General features: G+C 43.1%; 3 protein-coding genes across 4 annotated transcripts; 1 reads left to right on the top strand and 2 right to left on the bottom strand.

The window, feature by feature from the left end:
* Positions 1–102: 102 nt before the first annotated feature.
* rundc1 (RUN domain containing 1) lies at positions 103–5,614 on the bottom strand. The gene is made up of 5 exons (XM_029509504.1): positions 5,107–5,614; positions 3,820–3,978; positions 3,196–3,394; positions 2,954–3,046; positions 103–2,499 (listed from the first exon to the last, which is right to left on the bottom strand). The coding sequence occupies exons 1-5, from the start codon at positions 5,503–5,505 to the stop codon at positions 1,637–1,639; spliced, it is 1,713 nt and encodes a 570-aa protein (XP_029365364.1). The 5' UTR covers positions 5,506–5,614; the 3' UTR covers positions 103–1,636.
* Positions 5,615–6,363: 749 nt separating this feature from the next.
* Positions 6,364–17,661, bottom strand: grna (granulin a). The gene is made up of 16 exons (XM_029507681.1): positions 17,476–17,661; positions 14,620–15,405; positions 14,011–14,151; positions 13,370–13,507; positions 13,140–13,268; positions 12,400–12,481; positions 11,922–12,028; positions 11,583–11,736; positions 11,349–11,468; positions 11,064–11,161; positions 10,752–10,988; positions 10,424–10,660; positions 9,651–9,965; positions 8,771–9,007; positions 8,212–8,469; positions 6,364–7,162 (listed from the first exon to the last, which is right to left on the bottom strand). The coding sequence occupies exons 2-16, from the start codon at positions 14,674–14,676 to the stop codon at positions 7,007–7,009; spliced, it is 2,466 nt and encodes an 821-aa protein (XP_029363541.1). The 5' UTR covers positions 14,677–15,405; positions 17,476–17,661; the 3' UTR covers positions 6,364–7,006.
* On the top strand, positions 15,197–22,052 carry slc25a39 (solute carrier family 25 member 39). Of its 2 annotated transcripts, XM_029507682.1 has the most exons (12): positions 15,197–15,379; positions 16,984–17,089; positions 17,512–17,571; positions 17,744–17,794; positions 18,701–18,810; positions 18,907–18,974; positions 19,075–19,199; positions 19,386–19,559; positions 19,833–19,942; positions 20,308–20,389; positions 20,617–20,697; positions 20,813–22,052. In XM_029507682.1, the coding sequence occupies exons 2-12, from the start codon at positions 16,993–16,995 to the stop codon at positions 20,935–20,937; spliced, it is 1,083 nt and encodes a 360-aa protein (XP_029363542.1). In that variant the 5' UTR covers positions 15,197–15,379; positions 16,984–16,992; the 3' UTR covers positions 20,938–22,052. The 2 variants fall into 2 exon arrangements, with proteins under 2 accessions (XP_029363542.1, XP_029363544.1); XM_029507684.1 differs by lacking the exon at positions 17,744–17,794.
* Positions 22,053–22,249: the final 197 nt, after the last annotated feature.

The raw sequence follows: 22,249 nt of genomic DNA, 5'->3' as shown, positions 1-22,249 counted from the left end.
GAAGGTGAGAAGGACGGGAGAGGTTTGATTAATGAACAACATCACTGATGTTCATAGTCACAGCTGCTGTTAAAGTATAGATATTTAAAAACTCACAAGATAAAGACTCAAACAGCACAGCAGCTTGTTTATTATGTTTAATGTTTTTACAGCAGTATTTGGGCATTAAACATGATAAAAACTGAATGAGACCACATCTCCCCAAAAACAGATTAATTCTCATTAAAGTGGCTAAATAAAAAAAATAACATTGGTATAATTTAACATGATTTAAATGGTCCAGTGTATTTGCTGTTACACAGCAGCTACCTCTGTGATCTGATATGTTCCCCTTCATTCAGCGTTGAACTAAAACATTGGATAAATAAGTTAATGGGTCTTTTCGAGTATCGCAACACAACAGTTGAACAAAACACAACAAAAACAGGAAAAAGAGTGCAGAATATACAGAATTACTCCTGAACAGAACGCATGTTTTCTACAAACACAAAGTTAACAAGATAAAATGTGTGAAAGTCAAAGAGGTTATCAGCACGCCTGCTCTCGGTGGTTTCATGGACACGTTGGCCCACAAACATTGAAGTTTCATTTCCATTAACAGAGAGAAAACAAACGGCAAATATAAAGTAACCTCAGTTTAATAGCATCTATGGTCTGTACATTCGGGTTTTTAGGGATATGATTCGTGCAACTCAGCCGACTCAGGAAGATAAAAACTCATTCCTGTGGAAATAAAAGTAAACATTTTAAATACAGCATTAAATAGACGATGTAAGCTCTTACATCATGACATAAATTCTTCTCGTACAATATATCATTTGAATTTTAACTTCGCCTGAAACAGGAGAAAAGCAGCAGGTCATACAGGGTCTAAATGCTGTTCACACACCTGAAACGCAAACATGCAACAACTGACAACAGCTTCAGAAGGTTAAAAAGTTTAAAATGGAGTCAGGCGCAATTTAATTTAGTTGATAACTGCATATTCGTAGGCAATGTTACACAAGATTTGAACTTCGCACCCTGATGGAACCTGGAACGTGTTTTTCATTTGAATCTGCTTTTTAGCTTCAACCAGTCTGCTACATGTGATTAAACACCTCAGTAATTGAGTCCAGGACGAGGAGCAGCAGCAGCACGAGCACCGACACAGCACCAGCTCCAACTTACTCAGTCACGGGAACCCACACCGTCTTCCTGGATTGTCTAATGCTGCATTACAGATTACTGCACAAAAGCGAACTCTCTGTTTGATGCATAGGCCAATACACTGTCAGGTAAGGAGGGGGGCACTGAATGATGAACACAGGTCTTTAAAGGTCAGGAAGGCTTCGCTAAAGATGAGGTATCTATCTCGATCTCCACTCTAAGGCAGGGTCACGGTACAAGGAGCATCGTCTTCATGTCATTTTGGTTGGATATGCAGATTATGGCTGCTCACGGCTGAAGCTCATGCATGCACTGTGTTTTACTTCAGATGGACGGCTGCTGTAACAACCTCTAAGAGGTCACCTACTTGAAGCACAAAAACATGCTTTTGGTCCTGAATGCAGGTAAGAGCTGTTGTAGTATAGCTGATAAAATACTGATTTCTCAGACTGGTGTTTCTCTACTTTTTCACCGACGAGTCGACTCCTCAGAACGCATCTTTAATGTTCTTCAGCTGCCGCACAGCCAGGTCCACTGGGAGGTTGAACTTCAGGTGGCTGATGCGACCCAGGATGCGCAGGGCTCCTTCGAAGCCCGTCTGTGCCATGTAGCTCCAGGACTGGTAGTGTGGGTGTATCAGGGTGCCTGACTTGCAGAGCAGGTTGAGCCACGACACCAGACGCTGCTCGTTCAGGGCCATGCACACCAGAGCTTTGAACTCCGTGTCCGGGCCTCGCTTGTAGCGTCCGTGCTCCTTCAGCACCGTGTGGACGGCCCACAGCAGTGACTGTTTAGGCGTGACGGTCACTGGGCCGCCCCCGACCGGCAGGCTGAAGGACTGTGAAAGCTGGCGGGCTGGTGACTCCACAAAGGCCTGCCCGTTTTTGGAGTGGTAGTATTTGACAAAGAGTTCCCACGGGTGCATGGTCTGCGGGGCGGCTCTGTAAGGCAGCAGGCAGGAGATGGGGGCCAGGACCAGGCTCATGGTCTGGGAGGGCGAGAAGAGGCCGTGAGCTAACAAGTCTTTCAGAGCAATGGCCAGCTCCTTCCTCACAGACGTCGTCAGCTCGTCTCGGGGCCCCAGGGCCGAGTTGCTGGTGTAGTTGACGACGTGTTCGAGGGAGGGCTGCCGGTGCGAGCCAAGGACTCGCACTTTCTCTACTGCTGCCTCCAGACGCTGCAGCAGCGGCCCGTAGTCCTGTCCTGCCGACTCCTGAGGCCACATATTCTGCGGGACGTGTCCGGCCGCACAGCCAAACTGACTGGCAGCAAAAATCTGCAGCACGGCGAGGGCCTTCTGGATCAGCTGCAGGCCGGTTTCTCGCATCTTCTGGGCCTGTTCTGGGTCGACTGCAGTGAGACATCACAATTCATTTACATCGGACCACAACACGATGCTGCTTTTCAAAACTGCCTTGAGTAAACTTTTTATAAAGGGCTTGGTTGAGAGCTCGCCAGTTGATAAATACTTAAGCACAAACACTCACTGGTTGAACGACTCACAGGCGAGCTGACATTAATCCAGATTCTGGCCTTGACCTGGTTGCCCAAGACTAATTTTAGAATTGGGCCAGATTTGTGCCAGATCAGCAGTCATTTGACATGCAGGAGGGAAGTTTCACCATAAATCATTAACGGCTTCAATGATCAAAGATATGACTCTTCTTGGGGAAAAAAATTGTACAAAAATGCCACTGGGAATTTTAAGCTTCATTTTGTGAGCCATCAGAAGACATCTAGTCAGAATCTATCAACTATTAACGACAGTTGACTTGCTGCTGTGGTTTGAAATGAACTGACTGACCTTTCTTCTTCGGCCCCGGAGTCCTGGCATTAGTTCCCGCTGCTTGTGCCTGCTGGTTTTCACCATCAGACAGGAGAGGATTCCCCACCTCATCTGTCGGAGGAAAAGTCAAATATTAGATACAAACAAGTAAAACTCAGACTGTATGCTGTAGTTTGGTGTAGACCTGCTCTATCTGTAAACTTCCCTGATATACTCTGTCGACTTGAGTCCATATTTATAAATTTGATTTGTTTGTGTACCCTGTATGAAGTTGATGAACATCTCCAGGTCTCTGATCTGGGTCTTCAGCTGTTCCACCAGTTGCTCTTTGACCCTGGCTGGGTTCACTATCTGAGCAATGGCAGCGTCGACTCTCTGCCGAAGCTCCTCTGGGGACAAGTTCCCGATGTCTTCGTTCAGGTTCACATCCAGCTTCTTGATCAACTCGTCAATGATGACCTGAGACAGGTTAAAGCTTTAGTGTTGCATTTCTTGTCAGCCAGCACACGTTTAAAACTTAACGGCAACCTGTCCTTCACCTTTATCATTGTGTTTTCTCAGCCTGATTATTTATTCTAAAACTGTGCTGCTTTAACGTGCCTGTGAGAGGCTTCACCCTCTGATAGTTGGGAGTTGGATTCAAGCTGTTTTGTATTCAGATAATTTCTATGAGAGAGCAGTAACAAGACAAAAAGAGGCAGAATATCCAAACACTGTATAGCCTGAAGCATTTTCAGACTTGTTACACCTGATCTAAAACAAACAAGTCCTTAATTATGTGCTCAGCATGAAAGACAGGAGCTTTTAGAATACACTCATTTGGGCCTGTATTGTCAGTTTCTCTCGATGCTGAATAGTTTCTGAAGCAGTGATATGTTTTCCACCTTCTGTCTCTCCATGACGACAGACTGCGGCAGTGAGTCGTAGCTGCCCTCCTGATAGGCGAAGCGCTCTAGATCGTCCAGCTGTGTCTTTAGCTGGAAAATGAGATCCTTCTGTTTTTCCCGCTGAGCCTCCAGGCGTTCCCTCTTCTCCCTCTCAGTCTGGGGGGGGGGGGTGCACACAGTGACGTTAATTTGTGTAGACTGAGGGTGATAAATGGCCGCAGTAACACAATCAACAGCATGTGAAAGATGTCAACCACTGTGGGGCTTCTGATACAGATACCAGTTAACGTTTACATATATGAGGGAGATGATTTTGTCCAAAAACACTCCATAAGATTCGGTTCATAACATGATGCAACATTCACACACACACAAATTCTCAAAGATGCATCAGGTGTCATACTCACCAGATCCCCCTAAAAGTAAAGCATGTGGTGAGGGAGAAATAAATGAAAAGACCTTTAGCTGGAATAAATAATGAGCATTTATGGCACATCAGAGGCTACCAACGGCAACAAGAGGCCGAGCCTTCGCTTTATTTGAGACTGAATCTAAAGAGGCCGGGAGTAAACAATTGCAAGAGCAAAGCAGGTGGCTTCAACACCGCTGTGCACACAGAGGCCTTTGTTATACAGATAGCAATCTGCTGGAGGCATTTTCATTAAGCCCGCGGTGCTGCTGTGACTCACACACTTACAGCAGAAAGCAACATTTTCCACCAGAGATAAGAGATCCCTGGAAACAAAACAGAGGTGGGAGCAGCAGCATCAAGTGTGACGCAACAGACACACTTTAATCAGGTTCAGAGCAGATTCAGCTCAGTTACACTGTGCCACAACTGCTGATTTCTGTGTGCATGAGTGCGTTGGGTATCTTTGTGAGCATCAACACAACTGACAGGTGAAAGTGTGCCTGACCTGCAACTAAAAACTGCTTTCACTATCCATTAATCTGACAAATGTCTCCTCACTGATTTATTATTCAGAAGCGAATAAATTGTGAGAACACAACTTTTACTTGTTCACTTCACTGTTTAAAAATCTGAATCATAAATTGAGTTGTCACATCAGACAAAAACAAAACCCTCTCCAACAGAGTGACAGTCCAGCTGCTGACAGCTGTGCACGGTGGTGGAAACAGATGAGTCCTGAAGCGGCTCCTGGAAAACAGCTTCTGGGTGAAGTGAGTGTTACATTTACGTGTTTTAAAAACAGGAAATGCCAAAAGAGATGAAGAAAGGAGGTGATTTCTTGTGTGTTTCAGTCTGGGGCTTGTTGCTCTCACCGAGTTCTCCAGCTGTTTGGCGTCCTGAGCTCTGCAGCCGACGACGTGCGGGCAGCCCCGGAAGGCGAACTCCTCCAGCTCGGCCAGCATCCTCTCCTTCTCCTCCGTCTGGGCGTGAACGATCTGCTTCAGGCGGAACTGGACCTGGGCGAAGTGGGAGGTGAGGGCGAGCAGAGAGGAGTTCAGCAGCTCCTGCTCCTCCTCCAGCTTCTTCAGCTTCGCGGCCAGCTCCCCATCGGCCGCCGAGGTGGAGCTCCTCTGCCTCGGCCGGCCGCCTCCTCCTCCGCCGCCGCCGCTCTCCTCCTCCGGGCTGGCCACGGCGCCCACCGGAGCCCACCGCTCCCCGGCGCCGACGAACACGGTCTCGCTGTCCGAGGCCGACAGCTCCTCCGCGGACATGTTGAGGACGTCGTCCGAGAGGAGAAGCTTTATTTCCCGTTTGTCGCAGAGAAGGATCACCGTCGGAGCCGCAGGTGCGACGCCATCTTGGAAAAAAACGAGTGATACGTCAGAGCCGACGGAGGAAAACACCGGAAGTGTGTCATGGTTGTCTTCAAAATAAAAGCCTATCGTTATAAAGTTCCACTTAGAAAAAAAAATATCGGTCAAAAATTGATTACTTGTTTATATAATTAAAATTAATGCGAAGTGGTTTAATGTTTGAGTTGCTCCAGTGTAATCTATAAAACTGTAAACGATGACAGAGGAAATATCAGATCTGTGTAAATATTCATTGTTTATGTGCTTTCTAAAGAAAAACACAACATAACACGTGACCTGCAACTTCTTCTTAACTGACCTCCTTCATGTAATAATTACAAGCTGCTCCCTTCACATCCTAAAATATAAATTACAAACTGAGATGTCCTATAAGACGAAGCAGAGCAGATCATTTATGATAACAGACCTTTTCCACACATTGGTTAAACCTGTTGCCTCACAACAAGAAGGTCGTGGGTCCGATCCCCGAGTGTCTATGTTTGCTCCGTCCAAAGGCATCATATTTGGGTTCATTGGTGTGTGTCTTTGTGTGTTGCCCTGCCCCAGCCCAGCGGGATTGGCGATGATCTGCTCCTGATTGTTGCTAAAACAAAATCTAATTTTGAGTTTTTTTTTCCTCTCAATTGGAGGAGCTCATATAGGCTTTTGTTTTGAAGTGTGTAGCCGGAAGTTTTGATGTTGGAAACCCATATGAAGTGTGACGTCACAAACAGTTCATCCAATGGGCTGTCAGCAGGTGGAAAGAATCAACAAGACTCAGCAGCTGACAACATTTTATTTGAAGCTTCTTTTTGTTGAGTTGATTTGACCTCATTCAGGTTTGAAAACGCACAGCATGATTTCCTGACGCTGACTTATTTTAACTTGTTGAAATATATCTAGATGGATTTATTCTCCATGTTTGGATCACGTGTGCTGAAACTCAAATTAACGAAAGATGCACAGAGTTAAAAAGCTTTTCATTTGAAACCATCACACCAAATAGAGACGACACAAAGTGAGTACACAGCTTAGTTGCTGATGACAACGTCAAACTGCAGCTGTCATCAGGTGGAGCCAGAGATCACAGACGGTGCAGCGTTGAAGTTATCCCCCAAACTGAGGCTCATGGTTGACGGAGAGCACTTTGCAACAAAAGGCAGCTGAAGCAGAACATACAGTGACAACAGATGAAGAACATCATATTTCCTGTGCAGTGTTTCATTTTCACCTAACAAGGATCTCTCTTGTTTTGTGAATGTTTGAATGGTCACAAAAACTTGTAACGCCAAGATCGCAGTCTCATCACCTGCCGTGCAATTAAATCCCCTCCCTCACCGTTTGCCCGCCGCCCTCCAACAACACAGCATTTTAAAAATGATCAGTTAGTTTCACTGCGGCAGAAATGCAGAATTAATTATTAAACTATCTCGTGTGGGCTCAGAGCTCTCTTTTTGTTGGCGAGGAACTCGTGCCAGTTGTTCCAGAAAAACTTGGTGCTCTGGATGCAGGCGCCACCTTCGGTGCAGGTGTAGCCGGTTGGACAGCAGTGCTGCATGTCGCTGCAGCACACGGCCTGCAGAAGGACAGAGACAGAGATGTGTCACACACTCAGCTGCTGCTGGAAGAAAATATCAAAGTCTTTAGTGAAGAATACGTCAATATGACAACATATCTATTCCGCAAAAAAGCTGCTTTTCCATTCAAATCTCGAGAAGCAAATTTGCCCCTAAACTGTATTGTAGGTATCTCAAGTACTCGTCGTGACTTGGGCTGCATTTTACTGTTGTAGCTGATCATTGTTCACGCAATTCTGACTCCTCAGTGTGTTATCTTTATGAGCTGGTGTTTTACATGTCATATCTTTAATACCATGCGAGTAGTAACTGGAACAGTCTGATAAAGTTCATGGAGTAGAGTCTGAAATATGGTAGACCAGAAGTGTTGAAAATCAAAGTGCAAAAATCTAAAAATTGGCAATATTGGCACTTCTGCGTCTGTTACCAGCAAACAGTGACATATTAATATCATTCATTTCCTTCTTCCGCATTCCCCTGCTGCCTAAGACAAAAAAACGATTTTTTCATGTTTGTGATTTAGAGCCTCCATGTTAAAGTCTGAATTGTAGTTCTAGGATTCAAACGTATATAGAATGTAATTAGTGTCAAGAATGTTTGAGAGGTTGTTTGGACTTTTATGAAATTCAATCGAAACAGATTTCCTATAAAATAATTTGTATGTTAAAGCTTAATCTGAAAAATAAGTGTTGGATTACTTGAGTTGTTCACCCTTGTCCTAATCTGTGTTTTATTATAAATATCCTGATTCTTTCTTTTATTAAAAGAACGTCATTTTTACAGCTGCAAGAATTGGCTGTTTTCATGACTGATTAATTTGTGATGTTTTGTTTTGTCTGAACTAAAGTTTAAGACTAAAAATGATTCAAACTGATGATAAAGTAGGACCAAGAAAAGCAGCTGATCTGACGCACACCTATAAGGAGGAGGAAACATCAACTGTTTGTCATCTCTGCTTTAAAAGATGTTTCACTGGTTGCTCTCATTACGGCTAACTCTGGCCTGTTGCTGTGCAGCAGCAGGTGGACGCTATAACTGAGAATCATACATTAGGAGACGGACAGCAGCCCCATTTGGTGGCAGACATCCTGCAGCAGGTCTCTTCATCTTTACAGCTGGTCTTGTCATCACACTGGATGTCATTCTGCTTTGAGGGAGGGGGCGGAGTTTGGCGCTCGGGCAGATACACCGGAGTCAGCGGGATGGTCTCCAGCTGCAACATGACAACCTTCTGACAGGACTTGGACAGGATGTTGCAGGTGTAGCCCTGCGGGCAGCAGTGCTCCTGATCCTGGCAGCACACGGCCTGCAGGAGAAGGCGAGCTTTAATGACTTCACTCATTTTACATAAGCAAAACCTGACAATGCTAATGTATGACCGTAATCATACTGATACTGCTTCTTATATTTTAATGTCAAAGTAGCTGCTCTTTTCCCACGACGTCTCTCCTGTTTCAACAAGGCTGTCAAGTTAATTCTAACATTTTATTTATCACATTCAAAGCTCTCTCCCAGTTCCTTGTTCTAAACTATTATTTTATAACACTTTTTAACACAGATTTTCTGAGTACTATCTCTCCCTGCATACACATTATATTACTGCTCACGTCTTGCATGGGGCAGCAGCCCCACTCGCCCGTGAAGAGCCGGCAGCAGGTGGTTTGTTGGGGACACTGATTCAGACCGTCGCACTGGACAGAGTTGGGTTCGTCCTGAAGAGTGGAGGTGGCTGGAAGTTTGGTGTACCAGGGAATCACCACTTCTCCTTTGACACAGGAGGTCTGCTCTTCATTGCACTTGTAGTTGGTTGGGCAGCAATGGTTTCCATCTGCACAGCACACAGCCTACAGAGAAGTGGGAAAGGGTGAGCTGCTTTCACATCATAGATCCTGTTCTTAACTTCTTCTTTTTTCTGCAGTGAAAAGAATGAACTTAGATTCAGAAATGTCAAGCTAACGTGGGCTGCAGCCAATACAAGTTAAAGCAATCAGTCACAGGACTGACACACACCTTTCCATTCTATTGTCTATGGTTTGTGCTTTATTATTATGTATTTTTTTTCCTTCTTGGTGGGCTGTGATGAAAGACTTGGTCTTTTTCTCAAAGAAATATAAATTTGAAATGTGCTGTAGTGCTGTGAATAATCCTGAACCAGAAACTTAAACGTCAAATGAAAAAACCGCAAAAAAAGGAAGCATATTGTCTAGTCAAGTGAGGACAGTTATTTCTAATTCTCCCCCTCCACACTGAACATTTGAAAGGGTGAGCAGGTTTGTGGTTTGGATCAGCACTTTGAGGCCAATTTTAGATGACATAAACCTGACCCAGAGAAAAAAATTCAAATTCTTCAGACACTATCTGAATCGGTTTATCGCCGATCCAAGTCTCACCTCTGAAAATCAGCTCAGTGCTACTAATGAAACCCTGAAGACCAAAAACGAATCAAATGAGAGTCACTGGAGGTCAGTGATGATACGAAAAGCTCACCTCTGGTAGCGGGCAGCATCCCCACTTTTGAGACGCAGTCATGAAGCAGCAGGTGGTGTCGCGAGGGCAGCTGGTGTGGGGGTCACAATTGACCAACGCGTCCACGTCATTGTCCGGCTCCTTCTCTGTTGTCTCTGGGTTTGTTACCTGGCTGTCAGTCGCAGTGATGTCGCCTGTGTTGAAGGCTGGCGTGGTGAGGGCAGGAATCTTCTCCATCATGGGCGTAGAGCCTGACTCGCTAATACACGCAGTGCCGCTCGGGTCACAGGTGGTGCCATGGGGACAGCAGTGTTCGTGGTCATCACAGCAGACGGCCTTTTATAAGAACAACAACTGTAATTTTTAAACAATTCAGTGCTGATTCAATCAGCAATTCAAGCTGTCAAATATATAATTAACTTTGAAGAGAGAAGTTAGATGTTGTAGATGGAAAGATTGAGATTATTTCATGTCTTAAAAAAGGTTTATGTTAGAAAAAAAAAATCAACCTAACTGAAGTTTACAAATCTATTCATCACATAATGTATTTAAAAAGAAAAGTGTTTGGGGTTAAAGGTATTTGAATGTGCCATATTATTATTTTGTTATTAACAAACACATTCTGGTGCTTCATCACCAGAACCCAAAAAAAGGTCAGTGTGTTTGTGAGCTACTGTTTTGACATCTCCAGTTTCTAATTGACTGTAGTTGTGACTGTAGTTTAGTTAAAAGGAGATTAGCAGGGGATTCTGGGAAATGTAGCGTCGATCTGATGTTTCAAGTGTTGTGTTCACCTCAGGTAAAGGACAGCAGGCCCATTCCCCCATCTTGTTCTTGCAGCAGGTGCTGCCATCTGGACAGCTGGTGGTGGTGTCACACGGTACATTTCCTGCCTGTGCGCCTCCTCTCGGGATTGCAGGTATTTTCTCCACCCAGGGTATTGATTTTGAGTTACTATCGCAGGTCTGGGCAGGCAGGTTGCACGTATTTCCTTTTGGGCAGCAGTGTATATGATCTTCACAACAAACAGCCTGAGAACGAAACAGTCAGACTGATGAAATCCATTTTGTGCATCTGCAACGGTGTCAACGTTTCATACGCTGCAGAGCAATAAAGTTGTACCTCTGGTAGAGGACAGCAGGCCCAGCCGCCCTCATTGGTTTTACAGCACGTGCTGTCATCTGGACAGCTGGTGGTGGCATCACATGGAACATTCTGCTGCTGTACACTCTGTCTGGGGAAGGTGGGCATCTTCTTGAACCACGGTATGGAGCACGTGTTGTCCTCACAGGTCTGGGCTGCCAGGTTACATTTCTTACCTTTCGGGCAGCAGTGTACATGATCTTCACAACAAACAGCCTGACAATGGAACAAAAGTCATGAGTGAATCTGTAACATCTTTAATTACACATTTAAGAAGGACTTCTTTTGTACCTCTGGCATTGGACAACAAGCCCATCCACCATCTTTGGTTTTACAGCATGTGTTGCCATCCGGACAGGCCACTGTGTCATCGCACGGGACAGAATTTTCTGGAAAAAAACATATTTCTGCTCCGTTTAAATCTGACCAGTTCAGTTAAGTCAAATTAACAACAAACTTCACTCAACTGGCAAGAAATATATTTATGTCAATTTAAACTAAATGGCGAAGCCTTTAGTTACATCAGAATTTGTAGCGACCTAATGTGTTTCAGGTGGTGGAAAAGTCGCCTGTTACCTGTTTGACTCCCAGTGACAAGTGGCACTGATACTATCAGTCCTGTGATGGCTGTGGAGACTTCAGGGACTCCTTCTGTTGTACTCCCTTTAGCTGTCTCTGCAGTCACTGGTTCACTCTCTGAAAGTGGAAAAAAACAAAACACACAGATGAAGCTTCATTTGGAGAAGAATTTGAATAAGGAAGTAAGTTTTTTTTCTCTTTCTTTTTCAACAACATGAGATCTAATCTGACCTTTCTTGTTCTCCCACTCTGCCCTCATCCTGGCAGGGAGCTTGGCCCACATTGGCATCTCCTTCTTGGTGGATAAGGAAATGCATTTGGACTGTTCCACATCACACGTGCTCTCTTCAGGGCAGCAATGCAGCTTGTCCTCGCAGCACACGGCCTGTGGAGACAATTATCACACACATGGAATGTCACAGGATAAGACAGCATAAAGTCACGATACCTGGACAGGACATGCAAATCCAGTATTTCACTTGTTGTTAATTCAAACTCTCCCTTGTGTTAACACTATCACTTTACAGCTGTCACAATGTGTGTGCTCAATATGGAAAGATGGTTTTGTACCTTCGGTATTGGGCAACATCCCCACGTTCCATCTGGGTTTTCACAGCATGTGGATTGATCTGGACACTCTGAAACGCCGTCACTGCACAGAATTGTACTAACAAGGTCTGCAAGAACACAACAGGAACATCACAGCTTTTAAAAAGGTGCAAAATAACTTAAGGGACCTGGAAGTAAAAGTTAGTGCCACATTAAAATTTCACTCCTAAATAAAATGTCCTATGACACTGAAAAGGAACTTGAATACTTTCTGTGAAGCCACAGAACATCCAGAGACAAGACTGACAAAGAAAATCTAGAGAGAGGAAATAGAAGTTGCACAATAAAACGACAATTTCATCAGCTCTTTTGAACAAAAAAACAGCCTGCCAGTCTCACAGTTTACAGATGTAAACAGATACAGATGAGAATGACAGAGTGTTTTCTTTAGTCCATTTCACATTGTAAAATTTTAGGGTTACAACCAGAAGAGTTTCACCTTTTCTGATGCAGGACCGGCTGTCTGCACTGCACTCATGGTTCTCTGGGCAGCAGTGTTTTCCATCAGAGCAGGGGATTCCCTGTTAAAGGTCAGCAGATCAAGAACAATTCACTTAACAAGTACAAAACAAACTGAAGTGAATTGCTTTTGGACTTCCTCCTGAAATCATTTTTCTTATATGAGTTGGAAATTAATATTTATTTGTAGACAAACTAACTACAAACTCCAAACTTGTTGCAGGTATTAAAAGTCTGTCGACACTGAATTCATCCTGCTGCTGCTAATCAATCCATCAGAAAACTTTACAACAAGCACAAACAGCTTCTAAACCAAACACGTCAGTCAAACACATGTACTTTCTTTTGTGAAGTGAAACACTTGAACTTATGACAGAAAGAGCAAAAGATCCCCTTTGTGACAGGAAGTAACTGGGCTTAAAACCATGTATTAGTTTTGCATAATATATATATATATATATATATATATATACACAATATTATACAGTAATGTTCATAACATCGCATCACATGCTACTCTTACTATATGAGTGGTTTAGCGGTGGACGTGGTTTTTGCTTTTAACTTTTTCCAGTTGAAAGTGATTTTGAAATTATTTCTAAGAATTTCTAAGAAGAATAGCATTGGTTTTTCTCTGCATAGTTCTTCTAAAGCATCTAAGAAATACCATGTTTGACACGCTGCAGGTTGAATGTTTTGCTCCTGGTGAGGTTTGATTACCTGAGCCAGGGGACAGCAGCCATACTTGGTCAAGGCCTTCAGACAGGAAAACTCAGGTGGGCATCGTGATTGATCAGGACAGACGTTTTCATCATCCTCCCCCATGTATGCCTTGATCATCCTGAAGGACTGCAAGGGCAGAAGGATGAAGTGGGGGTGGGGGCAATCTCACAGTCTCTCACATGTCATCTGTCTTCATTATGAGAACAATGGCTGACTGTTATTCATACTTTAGAGAGTCTGGGTTGAGCAGCAGAAGCTGTTTCTGTCCAGGGGATGGACGTGGTGGCGTTAACACAGCTGGATTTGTCTTCATCACAGATTGTGCCGGCAGGACAGCAATGTGTGTGATCCGAACAGCACTCAGCCTGTTGGGAGTAATAGAAACACTTTGAATACCAAAGTTTTGAACCTGCTATCAGCTTTTATGTGGCTCATAAAGTAGTAAAACAGCACAGAGGATGAATGGTGTCACTGTGCCGCATTAATTCTTTTAATTTTAGAGTAAAAGAGAAATGTTATCTTGTGTACATTTAACTAATAGATGTATGAAGGTGTGGGGTATTTTGACTATTTTATGAACAGGTTAGCTTTTTAGTTGAGAGAAAATTGAGATTAGGGGGTTTTCAAGATAGCGGATCTAACCGTATTGACACTGTTGTTTTAGTTTTATAGCAGCCTGTTTGATTTTTAATTGTGTTTTGCTTTGAAGGCGTTTGTTATGGTCTTTTCTTCTACAAATGGTGATAAAAAGGAAACTGTAGATCATGCACAGTCTATTCCCTCATTCCCTGACATACAGTTGCAACAAAAGGGGAACTGTTGAGTTGAATCTGATCCTGTTTTTAGAAATGTGTCTGTTAGTGTAGACCTCATCAAATGGGCAGCATTCAAAGCCATTTTCAGGGTCGTTGCAGCAGGTTTGACCGTCATCACATCTGCCTCCATCTGGACACTCTTCAGCAGCAGCCAGGGCCAACAGAGCCCAACAGACCACAACCCACTTCTGCATCTGCACACACACAAACACAAAGAGGGTAACATGAAATGTGAAATCCGCTTCACAGCAAACTGATTTTTCACTAAATGCAGCAGAAACAGTCTATTAAGTATACACAGGTAGCTTTGTTTTTCTTTTTTGAGCAGCCTGTTTGGTGACTGTGATTCAGGAACTAAGCCATAAAACATAAACGCACTAAAAAGCTCTTGTTTTCTGCGCTGTGCGATTTTACAGGTCTTCACCTTTTTATTCAGTGATTTGACCGATCTGAGTCAACACAGGAGAGCCGATGAATAAGTTTATCAACTCACTTTCAGTTTCGTGTTTCTTCCACAGACAGAATAAACTTTTACCAAGTTTACAGTCTAACGAATGTTTAAACTGTGATACAAAAACAATGGAGTTGTTGTTTAAACGTGTCTCTGTTTTTATTGTTTATTAGCTCAAAAGTAAAGTTTTCACTGTCCTTTCTAATCTTACCTTCAATGAGGACTGGAGCGCTGTTGTGAGCCGTCGGGTGTTCCACCAGTGTCTCATCACAAAGTCACACAGATGATATACAAATGGATTAGTGTCGAACACACCCACAGAGAGGTGGTGGCTGCTTTCCTAAGCACACCTCTTTTATATTAGATCTCATTTTCATAATAAAACCATGTAATCATTGGTCTGGATCAGAAAAGCCAAAGTCTGGTATTCAGACTTGTTAATTGTGGGCTAAATTAGCAGGGCGGCTGTAAAAACGGTGTAATTCTGCAGATTTAGTAAAATAAACAAGCTTTTCTTTCCCATTCTTTCCTTCAACAGAAATGAATAAGAACTGGTCAGAAAGTGATGTCTGAGTGGATATAGTTTTTCCTAACATCTAAAAGTAAACATAAAGTCATGAAAATGTAAAAACTGTGTCATTATTATCCACTTGAACCAGCTTCGGGCAGGCTGCTGCTTATACAGCCGATCTCCAGCAGCCCCGGATGGGCCTCCCTCGGCGTGTTTGACCGGCCATCCGCCATCTTGGCGCCGTACAGCTCTAAGACGTCACGGCGCAGAGTGGGCCGGTTCCACAGACCCCGGGGCTCCCAACGGCTGCTGGAACCAGCTGGATCCGACCGAAGGCCATGTTTAGTGCCCGTCGATCCTCCGCGGAGGATCCGCCGGCCCCGACCGCGGAGCTCCGTCCCGTTGGTGTGACAGAAATGGCAGAGGGCGCGCGGGCTTTGTCACGAGGCAGCCGTTAAAGGTAAGAGACGTTCAGGAGCTCGTGAGCTGAAAAATAACGAACAAGCACACAAGCCAGCGGTTAGCTCCAGAAGCTAAGCTAACGGCTAACGGCTAACGGTCCAAAGATGGTGACAGAAAAACAACAACAACAGCAGCAGCAACAAACATCTCGGACGGGTGTGGCTGAGGAAAGATGATAAATTGATTTAATTCGGACAGCATTCACGCGTTGTCACCGACAGTCATGCTTAATGATCACACGTTAATTTAGCCGAACACGGAGCCCGAAACGGGGCCGTGAAGAGAAGACGTCCATTCCTGCTCCCTGTTAGTGACATTAACGCTTTTTGTTTATCATTTCTGTTTAATACTCAGTGTTGTTGTTTCTGGTGCAAAGTCCAAGTGCATACCTGAAATAAAATCGGCCATGTTATTGTTAGTGTAAGTGAGTATAAAGCAGATATCACTGAGCTGTCAGTGTTGTTTTAAATGTGTAATATTTATGCAAACCCAGCTAACATGAATGTAAACTGGGGTTAGTTACTGTGTCTGTGGTTCGCTTGTGTTCTGTCCTGTAATGTAAAATAATGTAAACAGAAAAAGCTGTATCGCACTGTAATGACCCTTTTTTGGACTCTGCAGCAGTAAGTCTGGGGAGTTTATTTATTTATCTTTTATTTAGGCAGAAGCCAGACTAACCTTCAGAGACAACCTGCTGCGAGTGTCACACTGAAGTCCACTTCATCCCAGAAATAAGAGACAGGAAACTTGTTTTTTTTTTTTTTTTGTTTTTGTTTTTTTTTACATTTCCTGGAGCAACATTCGGTCAAAATGTCATGTCTTCATTTACCATCAGCTGGCTAAACCTGTATTTATTCACCAGGCCTCTCGCTGGCTGTGTGGTGCGATTAGAGACGTGCAGTTCAAAGATAAGATACCAAAATGTTTCAACAACCCCATTATAACAACTCCACCTACACTCTCCCAGCTCAGTGACATGAACAACATCTACTCTGACTTTAAGCTCTGCGGGTAAACACTATTTCCATTATTTCTTAATCTGAAGATTTTGTCTCCAATTTCAATATCTCTATAAATTCTTATCACGTTTTGTCAGAAGTCACGGTGAGGTCTGTTGTGTCTGAACAGCCCAGTAATGCAGTTAAAAATTATAGATACAACAGAGAAAAAGAGAATGTCTTCACGCTGGAGATGCTAAAACAAACGTGTTTTGCATTTTGTTTGAAGAACGACTGAAGTGATTGTTAAAATACCTGCAGGTAAATTTTTCTGTCGTTTCACGATAGTTACCGGTTTCAGTAATCATCAGTTTTCAGTGTTTTTTCCTTTTTAACTTCATTATGTTGTCATGACACTGAGGTGGCAGCAGCCGTCACACCTTCAGGGCTCTGACATAACAGGCCAGTCAGTCCTGGTTTACAGTAGCCAAACCTGTGGGACTTCAACGGTCTGTCTTTGGTTGATTTACTTGACAAGGAAGCTCCTGGTTGCAGAAAACAGGCTAAGCTACAGTGTGTGATGGGGTCAGTGACGTTTAGCGGCAGTGCAGAGGGCTGTCAGTCTGACGTGGTGCGGTGTGGTGTTTCTCTTGGTGTGGGACAGGTGGGCAGGATGGGGGAACGGGCCATCACTGGCCCCGTGGCTACGATCTCTCCAGTGCAGCAGATGCTGGCCTCTGGCACTGGAGCCCTCCTCACATCTGTATTTGGTGAGCTCATGTAAACAAAGGCTGGAAAAAGCAACTTATTATTATAAATAATAAGATTTTATATGTTTTTTAAAAGAGTTCTGACAGTTATATCAGCTAATGATTAAATTCTCTTAACCCTGTTCTTAAATGTGTTCCCATGCTGTTAAGAGTTTATGAAATGTATCAAAAAAGTGAAAAACTGCCTCAGTGTGAGGTGAGATTTTCTTTCTGTTCACCCAAAAGAAAAAAACGTGTTAATATGACTTAAAACAGAATAAAGTAGTTAAAGATAAAAACAGGTATTTTTGTCCATTTTTGCAGTCAAAGTTTCTTTAAGTTATGAACAGAATATTTGCAGATGATTTAGTAATCATTCTATTGTTACAGCCCAAATATTCACTTACTTGCTTTAGAGTCTTATATGTGAGGTTTGTTTGCAGTCACACCGCTGGACGTTGTGAAGATAAGGCTGCAGGCTCAGCAAACACCATTCCACCAAGGTAACACGACCGTTGATACTGAGACACCAGCTGCTTGTGGGTGCCATTTGTATCCTGATGCTTCTCTAACCTGAACACACTCACACCTTTGTGCTTTTTGTGCTGCCCTCATCTCTGGTTTCTTGTTCCGTCTCTTTCTGCTGTCTGTCCCGCCCATTGGTTTGTCTCACAGCTTTGGCTTCAGAATCTGCTTCGTGGGGTGGCGTCATCCGTCCATCCAAATGTGAGTATGACCTGTCCCAGCATGCTGAAACTAGAGAAAACACACAGTGTTCCAGTAAAGCTTTGCATGCACGGCCACATGCTCCACTAACAACCATTTCGTGCCAACGAATACAATAATAATAAACCTTATTGCAGATGTATCCACATGATTGATGCGTTTGTGTGTATGTCTTAGTTCTTCATTTAATTATTTTAATCATAATTTGATGTGTGTCTATGCCTAAAAGTACAAGAATGCGTGTTATTGTTGGCACTGACAACTAAAAACTGAAAATGCTCTATGACAAATCAAAGTGCACCTAAAATGTTAAGAAATGACTAAACCTGTCTCTTGAAAGCTCCAGATAAATATAAGCCAATTAAACTGAAAAACAGAAATATTTAAATAAAGCTAACTCCCAATTGAAAAACCAACTGCAAGTCAGTAAACCCTTCCTTAGATTATCTTAATGCTTCAAAATTTTAGCTTGTCTAACCTGTAACAGTTATTATGGAATGCTCAAACATTTTAAGGATGTTGCACAGGGTTGTACTCATTGTATTATAAACTCTGCATCCTTTTTTCTTTACATGTGACTCTGTCGTAGGTAAAAATTTGTAAATATTCTGGTGCTGTAATATTTACGCAGAGTAAACCTGTTGATGGTTGTGAGATAATTCTTTTTTTAGCATTTATTTTTTTCTTTGATGGTTTTGTTGATAGTTCATTGGTGAACCATCCTTGAATAAACAGTGACAAGGGCAGTACTCATCTTATCTCTGTGACTCTGCTGTCATTGCCTCCATAGTTGTTGTTGTTGTCAGTTCACATCAATATTGTGAGGTGCTGGTTTTGTTGAAGGGGTTTGTGTTTAGATTCTGGACTCTGGTTTGTTATTCGCTGTGGGTGCTCTGTCTCTCACAGGGAAGTGTTTCCTGTATTGTAATGGACTGATGGATCACATCTACGTCTGTCAGAATGCAACCAGTTGCACCAGCTGGTACAAAACACCAACACATTTCAGTGGGACTCTTGTGAGTATTAGTGCAGCTGGAGGCTTCAGTTTTCTCTCAGCGTTTTTCCCCATTAAAGTTTTAATTGATTATGTGTCCACTTTGTTTGTGCATCAGGACGCTTTTGTTAAAATCAGCCGCCATGAAGGGCTCAGGTCTCTGTGGAGTGGGCTCCCGCCAACACTGTGAGCTTTTAAACCCTCATGTTCAAAATACTAGTGCCATTGAGATAACACACCAATCAATCAACTGCTCTAATGTGCGTATTTGTGTGTCTGTCTGTAGTGTCATGGCTGTACCTGCCACTGTCATCTACTTCACCTGCTATGACCAGCTGCGAGACTTCCTGAGATACGGTCTGGGTTTTCAGGGCAGCCACGTCCCTCTTGTTGCTGGTGGTCTGGCAAGATGTAAGAGCACAAAAACACAAACACAAAACCGTGAAATGTCCAGGCTTCCTGTGGTGTTAGTACATTCATTTGTTCACATGTTCGAACGGTAAATAACGTTTCAGTCCACTCTTCAAAGGAAACTGAGTCAAGATTAAGTCGAACTCCTTTCTTGACTTGCAGCATGTTTGTTAATGTGTGTTGCAGTGGGGGCCGTGACAGTGATCAGTCCTCTGGAATTGGTCAGGACTAAGATGCAGTCCCGTCGGCTGCCCTACAGTGAGCTGCGAGCGTGTATCCGCTCAGCTGTGGCTCAGGACGGCGTGCTGTCTCTGTGGAGGGGCTGGGCGCCTACCGTCCTCAGAGACGTTCCCTTCTCCGGTAGGTCGAAGCGCCACAGACCAACATCATGACATGAGGACATGGCCAAATGCACAGTTTCCTTGTTGGGTCTCTACAATTCTATCAGAAAGAAAACATCTGTGTGTAAAAGTGCTGATTAAGTCTAAGGCCATGTTCAGCTCTGGCTTCACATGTGGCCCAGATCAGCTCCCAATATGGTCTGACCTCAGATGGCTCCTGAATGTATCTTGGCTGAGATGACTCCTGACCAGCTCTGAAACACATGAACACTCTCTGTTGATGTCATCACAGCTTTGTACTGGTTCAACTATGAACTGGTGAAGGCCCAGCTGTGTGAACAGTCCGGAGTGACTCAGGCCAAGTTCTCAATCAGTTTCACTGCAGGAGCTGTGTCTGGAGCTGTGAGTACTGCAAACACACACACACACACACACAGTGTTAACTATCAGTCTGACATCCTGATGCCATCCTGTGAATCCTGCATGAACCCACAGCTATTGTCCACCCTGAGAAACATGAATTCTTAACATTTAAATGTTAGGCATTACTTCGTTGCAGTTAAAGACACCAGGCCACTGTCAGAAATGTTCAGACAATCAGGTCAGTCTTTGACCCACATCCACACCGGGCCTGCTTCTTGAGCAATAATTAAAAAAAAAAACTTCTCTCCTGATATGAGAGGACATTGTTCACACTCTAACAATATTTAAACTCTTGACATGTACACACCCTTCCAGGATCTGACTGTGTGTGTTTTTGTGTTTAGATTGCTGCGATCCTGACTCTGCCTTTTGACGTAGTGAAGACTCGGCGACAGATCCAACTCGGAGAAATGGATACTCTGGGAGGTCTGTGAGGAAAATAATAATGATAACAAACATATTTATCATATTTGTTGTCTTTATCCCACAAGTAGATAAAAAACACATCCCTGTATTTAGTAGTAATACTAATTGCTCACCGCTCACAACATGCACATTACAGTGAAGGTGGAGCTGAGCGTTGTCCTGATTGGACGGTACAGTCTGTCAAACACAGTGTATTCTTACTTGTGTCTTATTCCCATTTCTCCTAGTTTCCTTAAAGAGAACCACATCCACATGGCACATAATGAAAGAAATATGGGCTGAACTGGGCTACAAAGGCCTTTTTGCAGGTAACACACTCATGCTCTCCCATGTGAACTAAAATTATTATGCAAGTTTTGCTTAAAAGTGAAAATGTGTGTTTTTTCTTTTGTTTTTTTTTATTATTGTTATTTATCTTTTCAGGTTTCATGCCGAGGGTGATCAAAGTGGCTCCTGCCTGTGCTGTTATGATAAGCACATATGAGTTTGGAAAGGCCTTCTTCCAGAAGATGAACCTGGATCAGGAGCGACATCCTAAGGGCTGTTAGTTTGCTGCTGCTGCGTCTTAATGGCCAGACTGAATGCAGACATTTTCAGAAGGAGACTACTGCGGAGGGGGTATACCTGAAAAGTTCACAGACTCATAAGACTTGAGATCCACAATAATGAGCTTTAGCAACAAGCCTGGAAACTGAGGGATTTCCTGAGACAGACTTTGTGTTTATGATTCCTGTAAACATTGTGCATTGTGGAGGGAAGTTGTAAAAGGTTTAAGGGTTAATGGGAAAATGTAAAATCTTTTAAAGGCTTCAGCATCAGCACCATGATGCATGAGGACAAATCTTCTCCTACCAATATTTTGAATTGCCTGACAAAACTGCATGGTGTGTACAGCCCCATCCATTCAATACAAAAACTTGCATAACAATCTGCGTTGACATTACTGCATTAGTCTGCATTCCTATCACAGTACACCACAACATTTTTGACATTTATCTACCGAGTAGATGACTGACACATCTGTTTTCTGTGCTGGTTAGCACTTTACATTTGCATTACAAGAGCTGTGAAATCATAAGAAATAACTACAGGTAGGTTTTTACGTTGAATGTCCTTTTCTCTTCTGGTAACTGGAGGAAAGCCATAGAATAAGAGACGCACAAGGTTTGATGGCAAAACTAAAAGTCCTTTTGAAGGATTTGCTTTAAATGCATGAGTTAGTATTTTACATTACAATAAATTACAAGAGGGGCATTTAAAGAGCACAGACTGTCAGGCCAATATGAAACAACATTCACCAGACTTCAGAGGAAAAAAACTAATGCGTTGTAAATTAATGGAAGCAATTCCTCAGCTTAGAATGAATCCTGCTGACAAACAAACCGACACGGGTGAACACAACACCTTTCTTCATGGAGGTGATGACTCTTTGAGCAAACTCATATGAAAACCACTGAAGCCAGCTTCCTAAAAATAGCATGTTGTTGCCAAGACTTCAGGCAGGTGAACTTCCACCTGCCGGTGTTCTGATGACGGTGATCACATCGAGAACTGTTACAACACTGGGACAAAAAACAAAACATTGCTGCCTTAAGCTGAGAGGTGTAAATGTATGTACTTTTCCTTTTTTTTATCGAATGAAATAAAAGCTAAGACATCTGGACTTTTCTGCTGTGATTTATTCCATTCATTTAAATGAGCCAGATGTGCATCAGTTACGATATATTAGATAAACAGTAACAACAAGGAAAATGCGTGACAACTGAATCTCCTTGTATTTTCTATTACAATTAACTGTCCTATTATACATGTCGATTTGATATCAAACACTGATATTGATGTGCTTTATATGATAAGTAC

This window comes from Echeneis naucrates, chromosome 8 (genome assembly GCF_900963305.1).
Source record: "Echeneis naucrates chromosome 8, fEcheNa1.1, whole genome shotgun sequence".
Lineage (NCBI taxonomy): Eukaryota > Metazoa > Chordata > Actinopteri > Carangiformes > Echeneidae > Echeneis > Echeneis naucrates.
Note: the sequence above shows the minus strand (reverse complement) of the source record. Positions and strands in the feature narration are given on the sequence as shown.

Bases quoted from the DNA above. Each gene is read 5' to 3' on its own strand.
- slc25a39 (XM_029507682.1), top strand. From the start codon at position 16,993: ATGGGGGAACGGGCCATCACTGGCCCCGTGGCTACGATCTCTCCAGTG. The intron at 19,560-19,832 runs GTAGGTCGAAGC...ATGTCATCACAG, and splicing joins CAGAGACGTTCCCTTCTCCG to CTTTGTACTGGTTCAACTAT. The intron at 20,698-20,812 runs GTAACACACTCA...TTATCTTTTCAG, and splicing joins CTACAAAGGCCTTTTTGCAG to GTTTCATGCCGAGGGTGATC.
- grna (XM_029507681.1), bottom strand. From the start codon at position 14,676: ATGAGACACTGGTGGAACACCCGACGGCTCACAACAGCGCTCCAGTCC. The intron at 10,661-10,751 runs GTACAACTTTAT...TTTCGTTCTCAG, and splicing joins CCTGCTGTCCTCTACCAGAG to GCTGTTTGTTGTGAAGATCA. The intron at 7,163-8,211 runs GTATGATTCTCA...GTCCTTCTGCAG, and splicing joins GCTGCTGTCCGTCTCCTAAT to GCCGTGTGCTGCAGCGACAT.
- rundc1 (XM_029509504.1), bottom strand. From the start codon at position 5,505: ATGTCCGCGGAGGAGCTGTCGGCCTCGGACAGCGAGACCGTGTTCGTC. The intron at 3,395-3,819 runs GTGGAAAACATA...AACCTGTCTCAG, and splicing joins TCGTCATGGAGAGACAGAAG to GTCATCATTGACGAGTTGAT. The intron at 3,047-3,195 runs GTACACAAACAA...TTCCTCCGACAG, and splicing joins GTTCATCAACTTCATACAGG to ATGAGGTGGGGAATCCTCTC.